The sequence below is a fragment of the Gossypium hirsutum genome, chromosome A04 (assembly GCF_007990345.1).
Source record: "Gossypium hirsutum isolate 1008001.06 chromosome A04, Gossypium_hirsutum_v2.1, whole genome shotgun sequence".
NCBI classification, from domain to species: Eukaryota; Viridiplantae; Streptophyta; class Magnoliopsida; order Malvales; family Malvaceae; genus Gossypium; species Gossypium hirsutum.
Window position 1 is genome coordinate 69,696,640 of NC_053427.1, and position 21,146 is coordinate 69,717,785.

General features: G+C 32.9%; 2 protein-coding genes across 6 annotated transcripts; one reads left to right on the forward strand and one right to left on the reverse strand.

The window, feature by feature from the left end:
- The first annotated feature begins 337 nt into the window (after positions 1–337).
- On the forward strand, positions 338–2,693 carry LOC107948341 (protein MODIFIER OF SNC1 11). Of its 4 annotated transcripts, none has more exons than XM_016882846.2 (6): positions 338–882; positions 1,377–1,457; positions 1,546–1,674; positions 1,805–1,865; positions 1,952–2,013; positions 2,141–2,693. In XM_016882846.2, exons 1-5 carry the CDS (start codon positions 551–553, stop codon positions 1,988–1,990), a joined length of 642 nt encoding a protein of 213 aa, XP_016738335.2. In that variant the 5' UTR covers positions 338–550; the 3' UTR covers positions 1,991–2,013; positions 2,141–2,693. The 4 variants fall into 4 exon arrangements, with proteins under 4 accessions (XP_016738335.2, XP_016738334.2, XP_016738337.2 ...); XM_016882845.2 differs by having other exon boundaries at positions 2,274–2,693; XM_016882848.2 differs by having other exon boundaries at positions 1,805–1,838.
- A 4,936-nt stretch (positions 2,694–7,629) lies between these two features.
- Positions 7,630–10,009, reverse strand: LOC107948342 (probable protein phosphatase 2C 38). 2 transcript variants are annotated; one of them, XM_041111097.1, is made up of 5 exons: positions 9,649–10,002; positions 9,065–9,229; positions 8,616–8,983; positions 8,295–8,531; positions 7,630–8,217 (listed from the first exon to the last, which is right to left on the reverse strand). In XM_041111097.1, the coding sequence occupies exons 3-5, from the start codon at positions 8,958–8,960 to the stop codon at positions 7,993–7,995; spliced, it is 807 nt and encodes a 268-aa protein (XP_040967031.1). In that variant the 5' UTR covers positions 8,961–8,983; positions 9,065–9,229; positions 9,649–10,002; the 3' UTR covers positions 7,630–7,992. The 2 variants fall into 2 exon arrangements, with proteins under 2 accessions (XP_040967031.1, XP_016738339.1); XM_016882850.2 differs by having other exon boundaries at positions 9,065–10,009.
- Between the last annotated feature and the right edge of the window lie 11,137 nt (positions 10,010–21,146).

The window sequence follows — 21,146 nt, forward strand, 5'->3', positions numbered from 1 at the left end:
ACTTAGACTCTAAATTTTAAATATTAGAGTTTAAGCACAACTCATATTTTAAGCAAATATAAATTTTACATAAACTTTTTTTATTACAATATTAAAGTTAACGATGAAATAACATAATTTGAACTTATACCAAATAAATATTTAACAAAAATTTTAAATATGCTTTCTATTCAAATAAAACACTTGCACTCATTTATTTTATACTTAATATTTATATGCATGTATCAAAAATATTCAAACCCTACTAAATATTCAAGATATCATTTTATTATTTAAAATGATATTATCAATTAGGTTATTATATTTATATATTTAAAAACAATATTTGTACTAAATTTAAAATTGATCCAACTAATCAACCAAAAAAAAAAAAATCTCAATCTGTACAAACCGGATTTAGCAAGGCCGGCAGCTCTCATAAGGGAAAATATCGCAACGCTTTCCCATTTATCGCAAAGAAAAAGATACGGCGAGCCTCTTCCTCGCCCCTTCTATATTCTTTCACGTAACCCTACTTACCTACCAACCAGCCAACCAACCAACTAATCCGATGGCAGCCACCACCCAGAAACCCGTCGCCGTCGCAACCTCCACCCCCACCCCCACGACTCCTGCATCCGTCACTCTCGCCGCCATTTCATCTGCAGAACCAAACCCTAAGAAGATCGTGTCATCCTCCTCGGATAAGTCTGATCCTCCTAATGCTGAAGGATCTCTGAAGGAGAATGGGGGTTCGAAGACCACCGGGACTACTGTGGGCTCGGTCGTCGGGGATGAAAGCGGTCCCGTTAACGATATCCAGAAGAAGATTCGCCGAGCTGAGCGGTTCGGCGTACCTGTACAGTTGTCCGAGCAAGAGAAGCGTAATTCTAGGGCCGAGAGGTGAATTCTTCAATTTTCCCCCTTTTTTTTGTTTTAGGTATTATTTATGTTTTTCCTTTTGGTTTGTACCTAGTTGACGAACATCTCTGAAGGGAAAATTTTCTTTTTCGATTTATTTCTAAAAAAGAACTATTCTGATGTTATTGTTTAAACGCGATTGTCGATTCATTGTGCGCTGAGAAGTATAGATTAACACTCTTGAGTTTGTTTATTGTTTTGATTGTTTGGAATCTCTTAGCAGTGCATAATTTTCTAATTTATTCTCTTTCTTTGATCAATCTATCCGTTTGTTCTCTAGAAATTAGTCTAACCCCTTTGTAATCTTACCTAGTTGCCTTGATAAGCATGCCTGTGTTTTTGGCTCATTATAATGTTCTGTTGGGTTTTCATTTAATTTTTTATGGTAAAGGTTTAGTAACAGTAGTTGTGGATGTTGAACCCCATTCCTTGAGTTTTCTTTGTGTTTGTTGATTTGTGAACCAAACATGTCTCAGGTTTGGCACTGCACCCAGGCCAAATGGATCAGAAGCATCGAAGCAATCAGAGGAGGTGAAGAGGAAGGCTAGAGCTGAGAGGTTTTTTGTCCATACCACCTTTACCCAATGATGATATTACTCGGAGTTGCATTTAATCTATTTATTAATTCTTTTTGTGGGTTCTCAGGTTTGGGCTTGCTGTACCCTCTACAACTGTTGATGAGGAAGAGAAAAGGAAAGCTCGTCTTGCCCAATTTGCACCATATTCCAAACCTGACACCATTGAAGGAGAAAAAAGAAAAGCAAGGGCAATCAGGTACATTCCAATGCTAAAGAACTGCTTCTTACATTGTTAGAGATCTATAAATGCCTATAGAAATCACTATTGACAAAGGTTTATGCATGTTGAGGTTGGAATTTGATTTTTTTTCCTCTGGTCTTTCCAGGTTTTCTGATCCCCTGTCAACTTCTTTAGCACAGGTAAATCACAAGGGGAATATTGAACCAGTAAGGGTTTAGTTTAGATGTTTCTCTGGCAAAGTTGTTGGATCATAGAAAATCCAGTGTTTTAAGGTGTATACATTTTTTTACAGGAGGCTCCTGTTGCTGGAAAGGCTGTTGGAGGACTCTAAATAGAAATTACCATAGTTAGAAGGTATCTTTGGAGATATGCATTGCTTTAATCATGTATATATCTGCGTCTGTGTCAGAAATATACTTGTTTAAATATGTCTATATCAGTTAACTTAGAGGTCGCATTATTATTTTCTTTTCCTTTTCAGGTCTAGTGTCCTAACAGCTTGTGATTCGCTTAGCAGCTTCCTTACAATGTTTTATTTCTAACATCAAAATTTAAGATGCAATACTCTTATCTCCAGATGAATTTCTAAAGAATTGGCAATGTTCTTTTGGCAGTTTGGAAGGCGTTTTACAGTGCCTATTCATTTGGTGAGGCCTATTGGAATCAACAACCACCTGGAGTGTTAACCTCCCTTAAATCTTACAAAAAGCATTAGAAATTCTGGAGTAATGGCTATAAATTTTCTACTTTCCCGGTTAGATAATTTAGTTGAGAAAGTATGGGGGTGGTTATTAGATTCATCCTAACAATTAATGAGTTTATTTATTTGCTGTTGTAACAATTGGGCAGCATCTTATACTGTTTTAAGTTGCATAATATGATCAAGTGTGAGACAGCAGTAGTATTCAAAATTGAGTCCGACATCCATTTCCATAGTTAAAATAGCAAATGGCTTCTTAGGAATTCTTGAGCTCTGTTTCTCATTTCCTATTCTCTAGATGAAAAGATATTTGCATCCTTTTTTCTGCTTTTAATATGTTGGACAATTGATGAACTTAGATGCCTTCAAGCAAACATGGATAACTTGTTTTCTGCATTTAGATTAAAAAGTTATTAGAAAGGCTGCAGTGTGGGAGTTTATCAGGAGGCTTATCTATAGACAAATTAGATTGTTATTGTTCATTCGGTCTGTCATCTTCTTGTTTTTGTTCCTTCTAAAATAGGGTTGACCCAGTTTTTTAAAAAGAAATAAAAACCAATTTTCAGGTATGTGCATGAGCATGCATGTTAATTCACCCGATGGTTGCAGGACTGCATGCATTTGTTTGCATGTTTGTATGCATATGTTTGCTCTGTGATGAGACTGCTGGCTGAAATGGCATTAATTCAACTTAGCTAGTATCTTCCCAATATAAATTGTCCATGCAATGTTGTTAGGATATTTTACAAGTGCTGTTCACAGCATGATCATTAGAGAAATGATGAAAATTGGGAATGGTTTGATAATATGAAGATTGCTTTTGTGGGTAATATTTTCAATAGATGATGAGCTTTATGGGATCCATAAGTGAAAAACTCACTGAGCTTGTTACTTGAGGATCTCAGGATCAGTGATTAGTATTTGAGACGAGTGAACACTCCCCTTTTAAGGTGATTGCTAGCTTCCGTAGGTCTCACCAGGTGAATGAATTTGGGTAAGCTCTACAAGGTAATTTGTGGTGGAAGTGAATGCCGTTCAATGTTCACTCATGTAATATTTTGTTTTTATTAAAATTACTAGCTTCTTTGTGGTTGGATATGTTTGCATGGAAGGCCGGATAACCATGATTGGTTCCTTATATATGTTGATAATATTTTAGTTAATTTTACTTCCTAGTCAAATTTGTTCTCAAAGTTGGTGTAAAAACTGTAAATGGGAATTCATCTAAATCTTGTATTGGGTTCTAAGGTACCAAAACAACTTTTTTCTACTTAGGATTATATGCTCTGTTAAATTTCATTTCATGTATATCATATTTCAAGAGTTTGTGTCGTATTTTTATTTGTTTGCGTTAAATGTGTATAGAATGACTAATTTACTCAACTCTATAGTGGTATCGTACAAGGGTTAAAACCAAATGGTGGGGATCGCCTAAATATTTTAACTAGTTTTCACCAATTTGCATGGTGTGGCAATCAACTTATGACCTAATATTACCAAACATAAGGGAAAAAAACATAAAATCTTTATCGTGAGCTTTATTATTATTATTTGAGAATACAAATCGGTTCTTCACAAAGAAAGTACATAGGGATTTGCACATAGTTGATCCATTGGTTAAATTTCAAATTACCCTCAATACCTAATGAGAATAACAAAACTACCACAAACACTCTTTCAATAGATCCTCCAAGACAAAACATAATTTTATCATCATAAGAATCTATTTAAATAATCTTCCATATTAATCTCTTAAAATCAACATATAAATTTGTGAAAGATACGGATAAAAGATAAATACAAGTCTTATCCACAAAATTCTAAGTAAACCACAATCTTTTTAAAGGTTTCAATATCCATCATGACTTTGTGGCTAGATATAACATGTCCTCTAAGCCCATTTGCTTGTGATGTTCACACACATTAAAAAAATCCATGTAAAAAACGTTAACATCACAAAAACACCAAGACTATACCCAAACAAGTGTTTAAATATCTGTTGAAACAACCTGTGTTGGATCATACATTCAAACACGTATCGAAACTCCAAAGCAAACAGCCTTGGTTCTAACATTATTTTTGTCCTGCAGTTTTTCCCAGCATCTTCTTCTCCCTATAAAGAAAATTACAGACTTTGTCACTCACATTTGTTTCCAGTTTTGTTCCACCATTCTAGTCACCTATTATGCATTATTTTATTTATCATATCTTTTTAATATATATTGACTATATTGTTTTGATCTAGGAAGCTCGGACACAGCTCATCCCCCTCGTACTGGTGTCATACGTGTGTCCAACACAGGCACTCGTCATACACACCTCGATACATATGGGACATGCCGAAATATGTCCAAAAAAAAAAAAAGAGGTCGGTGATAGCAAGTTAAATTTGTGCTTTTAATATATTTATTTTTGGCTAATTTCGAACAAGATGCTACTAAACTTGCGTTTTTCTTATCAGATATGAATTTGGAGTGCCGAAATTCAAAATCAAGCAAAATGGTCTAAATTAGAACGAAAAGCAAAGAGGAGGGCTAAATTAAAGAATTGAAGAATTAATGGTTAACTGATTAAAATCATATTTTTGAAATTTTCAAAATTCTATAAATAATTTAAATTTGATTTTTAGTTAATATTCTTTAGGAGAAATATTGCTAAATTTATTATGAGGAATATGTATAGAGGCACACTTGAATACACACTTAATTTGGGAATAAAATAATTCATTTCTTTTCTCTGCGTGAGTGTTTTGGCTAGAGGTGTTCATAGGCCGGTCCGGGTTCGGGTCGGGTTCAACTAAAAAATATTATCCATTTATTGGGCTAGGATCGGGCCGGACCCAAAAAATGGGCCTAAAATTTTGTCCAAGCCGGACCCGGATAAAAATGCTAAAACCCGGGCCTGGCCAGCCCGTATTATTTTTTTTATTATTTTTAAATATATATAATACATTAAAGATACTAAAAATATCAAAATAAATATTTCCCAACAAATTAAAAATAAATTTTAAAAAATAAGTAGACTTAAATAACACTAAGATAAATGCAACTTAACAAGCAAATGCTTCTAAAATAATAATAAAAATTAACAAATGCCTTTAAAATAATAAGAAAATTAACAATAAAATAATTTTTATACAATATCTAAACAATAACAACAAAATAGTAACAACATAATAGTAAAATGGTAGCAAAATAAGGAGAAAACAACAAGAAAATAACATTCAAAAATAAAAAAATATATATATAGATTTTTTGTCCTTTAGTGAATTCGGGCCGGGCTGAGCCTGGGCTAAAAATACCTTACTCGAGGCTCGGCCCATTTTTTAAACGGGCCTTATTTTTTTGTCCAAGCCCATTTTTAGGGCCTATATTTTTGCCCAAACCCTCCCACATTTCGGGCGGGCCTTCGGGCCGGCACACCTCTAGTTTTGGCATTCTACGATTCTTTTTTTCCATTTCAACATTTTGGCTAAATTGCTTCCCAAGTCCTTTTCCCTTTCCACTTACCACTATTTCCATACGTCAACTAGCATGATTAATTTCATGCTCAACTAGTTCCCTTTTAGCTTTAGCCTGGTTATCGCTCTGACAAAACAATCGTGAGATATTAACTCTCACTAAAAACTTTTCAACACAGTATTTGCTATCTCTCCGGTATATGAGATAGTATAAATTCGTCCAGTCAATTCAGTTTCAATTCAAAAAGCACGCGTTGAGTTAAAATTATTTGGCGTTCAATTGGGACGTCGAGTCAGCTGTACTGTATTTGAATTCCCACAAACAAATTGGTGTATCCAGGTAGGAAACGACTAGTTGGATTCCATCAAGGGAGATTATGATCGAATTTAAACGATTCATGTGGTTGAGGCTATTGATTCGAGTTGGGCTTTTCAGATTGCAAGACTATCGAAATCTTAAATTACGGGCACAAGTCACGTGGTTAGAAACTCGACAAGGGTCAGTTTGCAGGTTGTACCGGAACTGACTACACAAGGAAAAATTGGAGGTCAAGACGTTCTTGGTCGATATAACCAATTTATCGTTTGGAAGGGAAAATCCATTTTTTTCAAAGACCGGTTCGAGTTCGAACTGTACCGAGGCTGAGGCTAAGTTTTAACATATTTAGTTTACCGATTTAATTTAATTCACTTAATTTTATTACGCAATCATAATTCTATTTTTATTTTTATTATATTATATATTTGTTTCTTTTATTTTCTCTATCAATTAAATTCCCCCCTTTCGTTTATTTTACACTTCTGCACGCACAAGTTGAGGGCAGACAACTGTCTAGACTCAAAAATCTAGTCACGAAAATAGAAAGATTAGAAGTCCCCGTCTCTATGGGATCGATCCTACTACTATTTATTACTATTAAATTACTACTCTATATTACTATTAAATTAAGTTAGAGCATAAAAATTTATACTTTGATGGTTTCAATGCCAGTTGAACACTATCTCGATACAGTCCGTACACGGTTACAATGGATAGAGGCCCAAGATTGAAAAACCACTGTTGAGAATGAAAGTGGAAGCAGAGTTCTGAAGCAGTTTAGGACATGAAAGGTATTTTTTCCCATGAAATTTGTTTTCTCATACAGATTTGCCTTTTAGATTTTTTCTAGAATTACTTTTTCTATGCTTGATGAAACAGTCTAGAAAATTGGGTTGAATTTAATTTATGTTTATTATTGTTGTTTTCGAAGTGTTTTGGGAAGCCCAAAGGTATTGTCTTGGGTATTGTTTTATTAATTTAGCAGATATTTACAATAATTATTTTAACTAAAAAATATATAAGAATATTTAAAATATTTTATTATTGTTGTATGTTACCGTATTCATATCATCGTTTTTTAAAAATTATCGTATCGCCGTATTCGTATCGTATTATACTTATATTGTGTGTACGTATTCATGCTTCATAATTTTTTATATTAATCTCTATCTTTATTTTGTATAAAAAAAATAATAGAATTCTACAAGCATTTAAATTTAAAATCAATAATTATAAGTTTTAATAAATATGACATGAAACATTTAAATACACCATTAATAGCTTACGCCTTGTTCATGTTCACATGATTGATATTTTTTTTTAAAAAAATAGTGCTACAGGTTCTTTAATGTTTAATTTATTGGTTCCTTTTTTTTCTTAAAATTTCGTAAAACAATACCCCAATATTCTTTGCTACGATAAGTCTCGTTAAAGATTAAAGGTCAATTTAGCATTACTTTTAAGTATTTTTAAATTTTTGAGACAAAAATATTACTAAATAAAATACTTCTAAGCTTTTCAAAGACAAAAAAAGAATACATCATTATGAAGAAAAGTAGCTAAACTAAGTCTAAGCAAAGGAGCCATTAGTTTTGTATAAATATATAAAAGGGAATTTCTTCACCATGTAAGGCCTAAGATAACATAAATCTGGACTGTGAATGAGAGACGTTATCAATTGTGGTAGCAGGAGAGCAGACAATTTACCAACTAAATTGCATGAAACCATATCTACACATTGTCTTGCAATCTCAACAAGGTTAGTCCCCTATTTGTAAGGAAATTTGAGGATAAGTTTTTTAGACATTTAGCTCTTCATCTTAATTTCCTAGCGATGAGTCACCAGCAACGGTACTAGCAGAGGCTGGCAAGTCTTCCTCCGCCTTTTATCGACATGGGAGAGTTGTAGCATGAGCTTCCATTGATCAAATGGGGATCTAGAAAGACAACTATGACTGTTATATCATCATGAAAATGTCTCCTCACCCCTCTATCAATCTTGTTCAGGTCTGAGTATCTCATTTCTCTTTTCTGTGCTGCTTCCTTGAGTGCTGTTTTAACAAGTCTCCTTGCAATTCCCTGCATCAAAAGAAGTGTTAACCCAATGCTCAACAGTCTTTTTTCTGTGTTCAGCCATTTTGCCATGGTAAACTTACATTTCGTGGGCTAGTCTGCACAATTCTAACAGCTTGCTGGTTGCTCAAGTGTTCCCAAAGACCATCAGAAGCAAAGATGAGAAACTGATCATCAGGGTGGAGTTTATGTACTAACAATGACGGCTCGGCACTAAGGATCGGCTTTCGAAACGGTTCATGCAGTCTAAATTTAGGCAGGAGAGGCTCTTCGTTGAATTCTGCCTTCTTTAGATATGCATCACCTATGGATCTTGAAATCTGCAATGATAAAAAGGAGGGGATAAATAAGAGACTTAAATGAAAATGATTTCATTTTCAGTTCAGTTTCAACGTTTAGCTTACCTGTATAAGGCCCTTAACACGCCAAACTTTGTGTTTCATCACAACAATCTGCGGATCATTGGGATGCAACGACCGAAGCTCATCTCTTACGGCATCAAAACTTGCATTGTGTTCGGTCGATAATTGCATTGCTATAACTTCCTTAGCCCCTCTTACTGATCTGCCTAAGACTACTCTGGAATCACCAGCATTTGCAATGTATAGCAGTCCATTGCAGATCACTCCCGTCAAACAGCACGATCCGACCGATGCCATTTGCGGCTTAACCAGCCATTGCTTCCTCACAAGGGAAAGAAATTTGTCTTCTGTTGCCAAGAAAGCCTTTCTGAGAACATTTGTTGACATTTCTTGATTCTCAGACACAAATGCTGCAAATCAAGGGAAACATAAATAAGCGTTAAGCCAACCTATATAGAACTGCATAAATGATTAGTCCAAATAAAACGTACACTTAAAATTGCAGAAAAGGTTGTAATTGATGAAGCTTGAAGCCTCAGGTCCACCATGTCCATCATACACACCAATGAAAGTCCCGTACGGACCGGAACTACTCGAACTCAACAATCCCGATTCAAGTTGGCTTTGATCCTCCAACAAACTATTGGCTTGAACCACTGCCATTGAAAAATATCCATAAACATGTTGCCCTATATCTTTATACCACAGTAAACCATCAAGGCACCCTCTAGAATCACCCTCAATAGATGGTTTCCAACAGGATTTAACCATTTTCAGGTAATCAATTTTTCAGCAAATGTATGATATATATGTGTTCATAAAACCCTGATAAAGAAGAAGGTCCCAAGGCTCATTCAGGGATCAAGTTTCTGTTTGTTGTACAATACTAGAACCCCAATACTTGGAACTATATAACCAAGAATTAGACACCATTATTATCAGACCTATTCCGAGACAAGGAAGGACCAAGTTGGGTATGGGCTAACTCAACTGCTGCGTGTGAAGTTGAGACAAGAAAGCAATAGTTTATGTGAGTTCAGAGAATAAGGGGGGGGGTGCGCTGGTGGCTGAGTACCTTGAATCTGGATTAAATGTCTTTGGTCCCTTCACGGTGTGCCATGTTTCGCCAACAGACTTAGCTGGAAAAGCACCTTGGGATTCGATAGAGACAAACTTTTGTCTGAGATCAAAATACGAAACGGATAAGAGGAGAGTTTGGGGTTTTTTTGGCAGATCTTGAGTTTTGTTTTTTTTTTCTTGGGGAGTCAGAGGAGATCCAATATGAGAAATAAAAAGAGATTTAAATCACTGGCTTCTGACATTGTTGTTTTTGTTATTGTAACATACTTCTTTGTTGCCTTTCTGGTTTTGTTTAGTCTCTTTCAAGTGGTTTTGCCCTAAAACTATGACAGATTTTATTGCATGGCTGAGATTTCAAGTTTTCGTTTCTGTTTATTTGCAATCATGAATGAATAATCCAAGGTTTTTAGGCAAGTATCCTTCCATTACTATTTTCATACTTGACCCTTTCCTAAACATGTTAAAGCATTCTTAATTTTAGAAAAATTCTGTTTTTACCATATAAAGCTTGGGATTCCAACATCATCATAAAAAGAAGAAGTGGAAAACCTACTCATATATATATTATCCGGCAATTTGTGTACACCAAACATATTTCATTTTCTTCCATACATATTAAGGAATATGTGTAAAAGAAGAAAAAGGGTATGATGTCCTTTTCAGTACCAAAGTTTTACTGATGTCTTTGCCAGCTATTAATGATCAAAATCATGTTTAATTATTCTGTTGGCTATGAGTTTGTGATGAGAAATATGAACAACTGGTTTAAATTGAAAAGAAAGGGAAGGATGGGGGGGTCCATTGCTCTGGCACTGGATTGATGGATATATATTTGGTAATGGTACATGCATTCTTTCCAGTTCTTGTTCAGCCAGCAACTGGACAGCATTGAGATGAGTTTGGCTCACCTTCCATCTACAGGACCATTTTCAGCCATCAACACCATATTTCTCACTGTACATACATTGATGGCCGAATAGCATTTAATCAGATTCTTGTACTTGTCAACAATGTCACCTTTTTTAGGAAAGCAGATTGGAGGCTCAATACTTACTCGTTTACTTCAGAAGAGGACACAGTATTTGTGTTTTTAATTTTTAATATGATGTAAAATATGGGTTTCTTCTTTTTTCTTTTCTTTCACTTTTGATGCTTTATATGTTCAAATTCAATGGCGTTAAAGTTCTAGCTTCACCTGTAAATGTGCATTTCCAAAATGTTGCACGCAAAATCCTATCTTAAATCACAAAACTTATAACCCATACAATTTTTTTTTTTGCAGTAATGTTAAATTTAGCTATGTAGATTTATATTTTTTATCAGTTTGGTTATTAATTTTTTTCTCTTTTTTAGTTAATTTTAGTCATTAATCTTTCAAAAAGCGTCATATTGATCGTTCTTTTAATAAAGATGATGAATAAAATATTAATTCTTTTAACCATGTTGGCATGACTAATTTGTGTGACAAAGAATTTAAAAAGTATCAAAAATCAAAATTATAAAAAGTTCATAAATTTAAAAAAAAAAAACATGGAGTATGTGTGGATTGCAATGAGGATTGAAATTAAAGTTTTGAATTAGTATTTCCATTAAATAACAACAACTTAACTTTTTTTAAAAAGTTGGTAATCAAATTCGACTCTTTTTAAAAGATTAAGAGTCGAATTTAGCTAAATAATAATAATAATGATCAAATTGACAAAAAAATATAAATATTTACAACTAAATTTGGTATTATACTTTTTTTTGAGACAAACATACAAATTATTATTACTTGACTAATAATTTGTTTGTTAGGATATAATTGTGATTAAGTTGTTTTATGTTGGTCAAAACATGTTGTTAGTTTCTATAGTGATTAAATTTGATATTTAAACTATGTTTGATAAACTTAAAAACTTTAAGTGTGTTGATAAAAAAAATTACTAAAATTAAAAGTTAAATTTAAGTTATAAAATCATTTGGTGTATTATTGAAAATTAAATATTAATTATAATTAGATTGTTTAATAAAGGATAATATAATCTTAAATGAAATAGAATAAAATAAAAATAATTGAATTTATTATCTATTAAGTGATAAATAGGTCCCTATCTACTTATCATTTTCTACACTTTTTTGTTGAAAAATTTTATCTAGTAAACTTCATTGTGGTTTATCGAAGGTGTAGTCAAAAATATTAATTTACAGTTGATTGAATTTTTTTTCAACGTTTTATCAAACATGACATTAGTTTTTGCATTTAAACAATATAAGTTTAAATCTTCTTACCTTTTTTAAAAAAAAAATACTAATCTAATCATTAACATTATCAATATGTTCTAGCAGAATTTGTCTAATGTGACATGTTTATTTTTTGTCAATTATCTATCATATCATATGAGAGTAGCCTGATTAACTTGAAATTTTTATATATATATATTTTCAAAATATAAGTATTGACTATATATTTTATAGCTTAGTATTTGACACACTAATAATATATTTTTTTAACTTCAGTCACGTGTCACATTTCATTTGTGTATATATATATATGGAGTTGTTTCATGTCTAGAATTTGTCTAGATACAGAAAAATGATAGTCTTACCCTTTTATTGGTTTTGGCGGTATGTGCATGGATGTAGTTTTCTGCCTTTGCTTCCCTCTTGAACACATGATTGATAAGTTTCCCTCTCAAACATGTTATTAATGATGTTTTATCCCAACGTTGATTGTAGCGGCTAGTTTTAATGTTTTATTACGATTTTCATATTGTATTACTCGTGCAAAAAGGTGACTGAAAATGAATTGTTTCCCCTTCGAACGATACCAATAGTCTCTTACTTTTTAAAGAAAAAGTCTATGTTTGTATTTATGAAGCTAAAATCTTCATGTTTCGTTCTGAAGTGTCATAAGTTGTGTTAAGGAACAAAGAAAGAGGTTAAAATAGTGGAATGAAAAATCAAACTGATAATTGCGACGGAGCAAGTTCTCAAAGCAGGAGTAGTTCCGACGATGACAACGATGTAAGGCAGATGTTGCATGATTTGTTAGGATTCTTTGATAACGATAATTTATTGGAAGAAGGTAGTGATCATTTATTTAATGGTGTTGGCAACAAATTGAACACAACAGGTGAAGCCATTAGGGATGAGGGTGACGTTGAGTCTTCAAATGAAGAGACATGTGAAGGCATTGGGATGAAGATGATGTCGAGTCTTTAAAAGAAGATGATGTTGTTCATGAGGACCCTTTTTTGGACTTAGAATCGGAACCGATAAGAGGGATGTGATTCAATAGTTACCAGGAGCATGCTAAATTGAAAGATTTCAGTATGATGAGGAGACCACTTTGCAGAAAGAAGTACGCTTTATTGTCTTGTGATAAAGGTGGCAAAGTTGGTGACAATAGAAGTAGCAAGTGGATGTCGTGCAAGGTGAATGCGGTAATAGATGATGATGTAATTTTTGTAACAATCTATTTAGAAAATAGTGTTTTTAGGCGCAACGAAAGTTTAAAATTCTTTTTTAAATTGAGTCATTGTGATATTTATAGAAAATGTGCATTGTGTAAAGGTAGTCTAGGTCATATTCCGACTTTTAACCGATCGATCTTCTCCGTTATCCTTAAACTCTGAATTGCTTTGAGTGTGAGCTTAAACAAATCGAATCAACAAACATAAACTTTATTCAACTTTCAGTATGAAAATTAATTTTCTTTATGAACTAGAAACTGAAGTATTTTTTTTTTGTAGAAAATAGAATTTATTCTTAAAATAAATTGCCACTATTGTCCAACAAAATATTAGTGCTCAAAAGATCTATATTGTAGGTTAACTCGTAATTCTTATTTATAGAGCGTGCAAGAGTTTTGTTTGAATAAGATCTAACTAAATAATATTTTAATACGAAGTATAGTATTCTACATAGGGGCAATGGCACACCCTCTATGGGATTACGGTTTGTTGCCCTTCACACATGGGGTTGGGCTTTCAAGCCCTTCACGAGTAAAATTATATGTGTTATATTGACTTTTATCCAACACTTATAATTTATTCTAACTCAATAACTATTTTTTATTATCCAAATAATTATTTTAATTAATTAACTTAACTAAATTAATTTCTCAATTAAATTATGTTCTCAACTCAATTTTAATTCTGTTAAAGTCATGACAACTTTGCCGTATTAGAATCCATTAGGAAAATAATTTAATTATCTTATTCAATTAATTAAATAATAATCCAAATAAATTAAATTAAAATTTCTAAGTCATTTTTTGTACTTGACAAGAAAACATTTTACTGCGAATAGTGCTATATGCTATCTTTTCCTCTTACTTATCGTTTCCATCCATTGCATAATCTATCGATTCTATATATAATTTGTTTTGGGTTATCTCAAGCTAGTTGAGGAATCGGTTGGTCAAATATAATTAGAGCTCAAATAATTTGCAATTAAATTTTGATTCTTCGCCTATTAATTACAACTTTTTTAATCATACAGTCATTCCACTATAGTACCACGACTAAACTCTCCCTTATTATATACCATTACAAAAATTATTCAATTAATGGTTGTCCAAATATCTTGTCATAAGTGTGGGATAAAATTCGTTTTCTCAATATGATCATATTTTATCTTATAACATCCATTACATCTTTCGATATAAAAAAAATCAATTACTAACACATAGTAATTAAATTATTTGTCTTATAACAAATGATTCCTAACCAAGTTCCTTTTTGAGCAACCATGCCACAACAACTCTTTAGAATATTTTAAGTCAAAAATAAAATCAGTAATAAAAGTATAAAACATAGCAGTATGGAGTTATATTACTTCACACAATTTTGATGAAATCACATTATATGAGCAATATCGTCCACTCCCACCTTCTCTTTTGATAATACTCTAGAACGACATATTTTATGTTCTAATTGCATGATTATTTTGAGCATGATCCTACTAATTTGAATTATTTTGTGATATTTTATCTTTTAGGGACTAAATTGGAGGCAAGAGAAAATTTAAAGGCAAAAAGTGAGAATTTGAAGATGTAATGGGCCAACATGCAAAGAAAGAGAGAAGTGTTGCAAAAATGCAAGTATAGAAGACATAAGCGCAAAAGTGCAAAAGAAGAGATTTTATAGCACAAGACTCTATTTTAATTTCAATTTTATTAGGATAATTATTAAGGATAATTATTTAGATTTAATTTTAGGTTTTATTTTCATTTATCTTTAATTATCTTTATTTATTTGTATTTATCTTTTAGAATTTAATTAGGAATAGACTAGGTTTTCTAGTACTATAAATAGGGGATGGAGTGGCACATATTTGACATCTTTTTTTTTCTGTAAACACTCCCTCTCCCAAAAAACTCTGTCTTTTGTTCTCTCCTTATTTTAGTCAATAAAAATCTCATTTCTATTATATTTATTTCTTTCCCAAAAATCATGAGCCACTAAACTAATCTAGCCGAAAGTTGCCGAAATCTCCCAAAAAGGTTCATAAGGCTTAGAATCCGTGCTTAGTCTTCTCTACAAGGTATTCATCACTTCTCTGCATTACGGGACTGACGCTTTCGTCCATGTCCCTTAATAGGTGATCTTTTCAACTTATGCAAGGAACGGCCGCTTTGTACGTTTTGAGAAGGTTGCACAGTCGGTCCGTTGGTTTTCTGCGTCAGAGGTTGGTGAATTCAAGAGACAAAACGGCGTGGTATTTTCCGTTGGCAAGTGATGATCTAGCAGAAGATAGTCTCACAAAAGCGATTATTGGCTAGAGTCAGGTTCCGCCAATCTTAAGTCTAAATTCTTGGAGTTGGTGGTCGTAGGCGTCCTCTTCCACTATAACTGGCTTATCCTGCTCGAGAAGGGTTACTCAAAAGCCAAGGATTGAACCCAAGGTGGAACGAGACAACCGGAGGCTGGAATCTCGCCACATAAGAAACCCTCTCTTTTCAAACTCTGTTTATTTTTATATTCTTCATTTTAATTTTTGCAATTTATTTAATTTCGCAATTTCAATTCAACTTAAATTCTGTTTTTATTTTATTTTTTCAGATCGAAATTCTTAATTCTATTCTTTTTATTTTTCAGAAGCGCAAGTTTTCTTGGCCAAGAAATTGTCTAGGATTTCAAGAAACAAGCATTCGTACAATCCGGTTCCTGAGGATTCGACCCTACTTCCCATTTACTGTTATTTTTACTATTTTACAGGGAATAGGATATTTTTGGTGCTCTCAACGACGCATCAAATTTTGGCACCGTTGCCGGGGATCGGTAACGTACTAATCTTGTTTTTTTCTTTCTTATAACCAGATTTGCTCCAGGTACTTTTGCGTTCGATTCAGAAATTGAGAAGACTGCGAAAGCTAATCGCAAGGAAACAAAGATGAGGAAAAAGCAGTCAGCAGTGGTTGGGACTTAAAGTAATCCACCGCAAGAAATCGGAATCGACGATGAAGTAGAGTCTAGGGTTAACGAAAACCCTACTCAAACATTTAAAGGTGAAAAAGTAGAAGTCGATTCCCCAGAAGAGGTGCTTAATGCTAGGGTTAACGAAAACCCTAATTTAGCACCTCAACCTATGGCTCAAACAATTCAGCAACTAGCCGAAACTCCGGCAGAACAACCACCACTATGCATCGCGTATCCTACTATGAATACTGATTTTGAACTAAAGTCAGGTTTAATCCAACTTCTGCCATTTTTTTGTGGGTTGCAAAACGAAAATCCCCACAAACATCTAAAATAGTTTCATATGGTTTGTCTTAGTATAAAACCTCAAGGGGTAACTGAGGATCAAATTGAATTACGTGCTTTCCCTTTTTCCCTAGCAGAATCTGCTAGGGAATGGTTTTTTTTATTTACCTTTTAGATCTGTAACGACTTGGGCTGATCTTTCTCGTTTGTTTCTCAACAGGTTTTTTCCAGCGTCATGTGCAGCTGAGTTAAGAAGAGAGATCGTTGGAATAAGGTAAAAAGAAACAGAGTTTCTTTATGGTTATTGGGAGCGATTTAAGAAGTTGTGTGCGAGCTGTCCACAACATGGTATAACAGAGCAATCTCTCCTCCAATACTTTTACGAAGGCCTGAAACCCATGGAGATAAATATGGTAGGCGCCGCTAGTGGAGGAGCATTGGTCAACATGACTCCTCAACAAGCAAGAGACTTGATCTCCATGATGGCTGCAAATACTCAGCAATTCCGAGCCAATCCTGAACCCTCTAGAAGGGTTCATCAGCTAAGTAATTCAACCTTAGAAGGTAAAATTGATAGACTTACTAATATTGTCAGCTCTCTTGTTGCAGAAAAAACAAAACTAGCCCTAGTATGCGGAATATATGCTACACCTGAACATACAACTGATGTATGTCCCAGTTTGTATGATGATACTATGGCTCATTTAGATGCTGTGGGAAATTTTCCTGGGCCACCATAAAGGCGATACGACCCTTACGCTAATACCTACAACCCAGGATAGAGGGGCCACCCTAACTTTGGCACAAGATTCAGGTAATTCTCTAGAAACTTTGGTCAATAAATTAATAGCTAATATGTTTGATTTTCAATAGAAAACTGAGGCATCTATAAGAGAATTGACCATATCAATTGAGAAATTGAACTCTCAAGGGAAGCTGCCGTCACAAACAGAACCTAATCCAAGACAACACGCAAATGCAGTAACGTTGCGAAGTGGAAAGGTACTGGAACCAATTCCTGACAGAAATCTTGGCCAAGATTCTGCCCTAGAAAAGCCCGAGAATGATGAGCAGGTCCAAGAGAACCCCCATTGCCGAAAATCCAACCTCCATTTCCAGGATGATTAAATTAGTGTCGAAAAGGTAAAGAAGACAAAGAGATCCTCGAAACATTCAGAAACGTCGAGATCAATTTACCATTGTTGGATGCCATCAGACAAATTCTGTGGTATGCCAAGTTCCTTAAAGAAGTCTGCACAAACGAAAATTAACAGGTAATGAAAAGGTAAGTGTTGGTGAGAATGTATCAGCAGTGTTACAGCAGAAAATGCCAGCGAAATGTAAAGATAGGGACATGTTTGCAATACCATGCAAAATAGGCCATTTAGGAATTAAGAAGGCTATGTGCGATTTAGGGGGCCACCATAAACGTCATGCCTTTTTCCGCTTATGAATCACTTAACGAGGGTTTTTTGACAAAGACAGGTGTTATCATTCAGTTGGTAGACAGGTCCATTGTGCATCCCGAAGGAGTCCTCGAGGACGTATTAGTGAAAGTCAACGGACTTATCTTCCCTGTAGATTTCTATGTGATAAAAATGGAGGAGGATAACTCTCCTGGGTCTTCAGACATCTTGTTGGGGCGACTTTTCCTTAGTACTGCAAATATTAAGATTGATGTACGAAGCGAAACCCTCACGATGGAGTTTGACGGGGAGATCGTGAAGTTTAACGTTTATGGCACTATTAGTCACCCAAGTGAAGTCTCGGATGTAAACCGTGTCGCATAATTGACTCATCAGTAGAAAAAACTTTTGAGTCATCTTATGGAGATAAATCTAAAATGATGTTTGATGATTTTGAATCTGTTAATAAATTATTGGCTCCCCTAAATACTAAACTTCTACCTTATGTTGTGCAGGCACCAAATTTGAAATTAAAACCACTTCCCGAACATCTCAAATGCAGATTTTTGGAGAATATAAGACCATTGCTGACTTAAAAGGGATCAACCCCTTGAAGGAAAATATGAAACCAAAGAAAGAGGCGCAAGGACGATTAAACCCAAATATGGTGGACGTGTTAAAAAATGAAAATTTCCAAGCCCATACGAACGAAAGAATTCAGCTGGAACAACCCCAATACTAGTTGGGGCGTCAAGCTAGCAACGTTAAACAAGCGCTTATTAGGAGGCAACCTAATTTTTTTTATTTTATTTTTTTATTTATTCTTATTATTCTTATTAGTTATTATTTTCAGATATTAATAAAATTCTCTTCTTCTTTTTTTTATGAGCAATATCGTCCACTCCCACCTTCTCCTTTGAACCTCTTAAAAGCTTTCGTTGCTTCACTCTCACTATCGAATGAATTTTATTAACTCCTATAACAAGAGGAGATCGATACACTCCAAGTTTCTTCCTACAAAACATAATATAGAATTTCCCCAGTTGCTCATATAAAATTATTACCTCTAGAGATATAGTAATATGGAGAAGGCAAAATTATTTTAAACACCAACAAAATCAGAAGCGCCTCTTATTTCAAAGAGAGGAGGACGGGTTATTCATATTTCATTGATGGTTAGAGGCAAATTGAAAGCTAAACAGTGGTAATTCTAAAGATTCCCTCAGAAAAAATAGAGATGTCTCTTATGTTACTCATAATATGTGAATCTTCTTCTATTTAATATTTCCTTTACAAAATAAAAGAGAGAAGAATTCTTATGGAACTATTTTTTTTGGGGGGGGGGGAGGAAAAACATGGAATTTAGAATATGGGTTAACTCCAAATTAAAAATATTAGAGAGAGAAAAGGGAGAAATGGACAACTTTTATCCAACTCTCTATTGAAGTTGTGATTAAGAGAGCAAAAATACGTTGGCCAATAATAGGGGGTTAACATTTATTGGGAAGTGATTAGCATTAGTTACGGATTTAAAGGGGGAGAGTGCAAAATTTTTTAACTTTTTTATCAAACTCCATAGGGAAAATTTGACATTCTAGACAGATTTTGGTTTTATTTTTTTAATATTTTATTATAATTTGTTATCATTCATTAAAGATTCATTTATCTATATATAGAAAAATTTACTAAAAATATTTTCTGTATTTTTTATATTTGTTTAATAGAAAACGCTTAGTTATTTTTCTATAAAATTAACTTTTTTTTATAAACAACTTTTAAAGCGTAAGTTATTTTTTTAGAAAGAACTTCTCTATAGGTAATTTTATTTTTATGTAAAAATTAAATTAAATCAAATTTAATATTATTATATTGATAATAAATTTAATTTCTATTTTTAAAAATATTAATATAAAATATTATGTTTTTCAATATTATTAAACATACATATCTAATTATTTATATTTAGTCATATAATAAATTATTAATATAAATTATTATTTTTATAAATTATTTAATATTTCAATTTTATTTTAATAATTAATATTTATTACAATTATAAATATATTAATAATAAATGTTTTGTAGTATAAAAGTTAAAATATGTCATAAGTCTATGTACTCTTCACAAATTTGCAATTTAGTCTCTATACTTTTTATTTTCAAGAATTTCGTCCCTCTACTTTTCAGATTTAAAAATTAAGTTCAATTGCTAACATTGTTATTTTGTCAATTTTATTGATGTCGCATTTTTAAATAAAAAATACTCACTAGATAGTCATGTTAACTAAAAAATGACATTGTAATGAATTTGAATTTAAAAAAAATATTTTTAATATATGAAAAAAATGCAAAATATACATTTAAAGATATAAAATAAACTCAATTAAATAATGAAAAGATAAAATCCTATTTTGAAAATTTAAATTATAGAAAAAATCTCAAATGTATGTTTATTTCATTGAAAACAACCTCTATGAAATATTGTTAAAAACTCTGTCAAATAACAGAAAATATTGTACACAACCAAAAGATATTAATTTTTCTATGAAAGTAAATTATTTTTCAAAAGTCATTTCCAGTTAAACAAAGAGACTATTTGTACTAAATATTTTGATTTTAATATTATAAAATTTTGATACTCTTTGCCTACTCGGCGTTCTTGGCTATTGGATCTTCGGGTTTAGCCCTTCTCACTTTTAAGTCATCCCTCAACCCCCCAATTAATGCCTGTAGTAGGACTCCTTGCTTGTTGTTTCAACATAATTTTTTTTAAAATAAAAAAATACCTCAAAAAAGTTCAAAATTGTTATTATATTTTAATAGCTAATAATTAAGAGTTGTGAATATTCAACTCGATATATGTATTGGGTAGTTGTATCTTTACAAACATATTATTATTATTTTTTATAAATAAAAATCGAAAGACATTAAAAAGAAGTAGAAATAAAATATGATTTTGTTCTGTATGATATTCACCAGTGCAAAATGGTTATAGTTATTATATCCTCAAAATTAATTCCAACATATGATATTGTAGAGTGAAATGAAACACGTGATAAGGTGCATGTGAATCCTGGCACCGACCAAACTGCAATAATAGATGATGCGAGGGAATATGTGTATTCATGTTTCTCGGATTTCCATCCATCATTTTTGTTTTGCTTAAACAAGGTTTAAGCCTATACTTCATTATTACACTCTCATTGTTTTGAGCTTTCCAAGAATTGGTTTGTAAGCATTGCTAAGATTTTCCAACCACTTTAGACTGCAAGTTGATTATGTGACACCAATGACTAAACAAAACAAGAGGCAAGGCAATGGAGGGAAACCATAAGAGGCAAATTCTCTCAACCCTGTTTTCTTTTTGTTTTGTAAAGAAAAAGTAGTCTAGTGATGAA

Coding starts and splice junctions, on each gene's coding strand:
- LOC107948341 (XM_016882846.2), top strand. CDS start 551: ATGGCAGCCACCACCCAGAAACCCGTCGCCGTCGCAACCTCCACCCCC. Junction 883..1,376: donor CGTAATTCTAGGGCCGAGAG/GTGAATTCTTCA, acceptor AACATGTCTCAG/GTTTGGCACTGCACCCAGGC. Junction 1,866..1,951: donor ACAAGGGGAATATTGAACCA/GTAAGGGTTTAG, acceptor ATTTTTTTACAG/GAGGCTCCTGTTGCTGGAAA.
- LOC107948342 (XM_016882850.2), bottom strand. CDS start 9,344: ATGGTTAAATCCTGTTGGAAACCATCTATTGAGGGTGATTCTAGAGGG. Junction 8,984..9,064: donor CCTTTTCTGCAATTTTAAGT/GTACGTTTTATT, acceptor CTTGATTTGCAG/CATTTGTGTCTGAGAATCAA. Junction 8,218..8,294: donor TGCAGACTAGCCCACGAAAT/GTAAGTTTACCA, acceptor CTTTTGATGCAG/GGAATTGCAAGGAGACTTGT.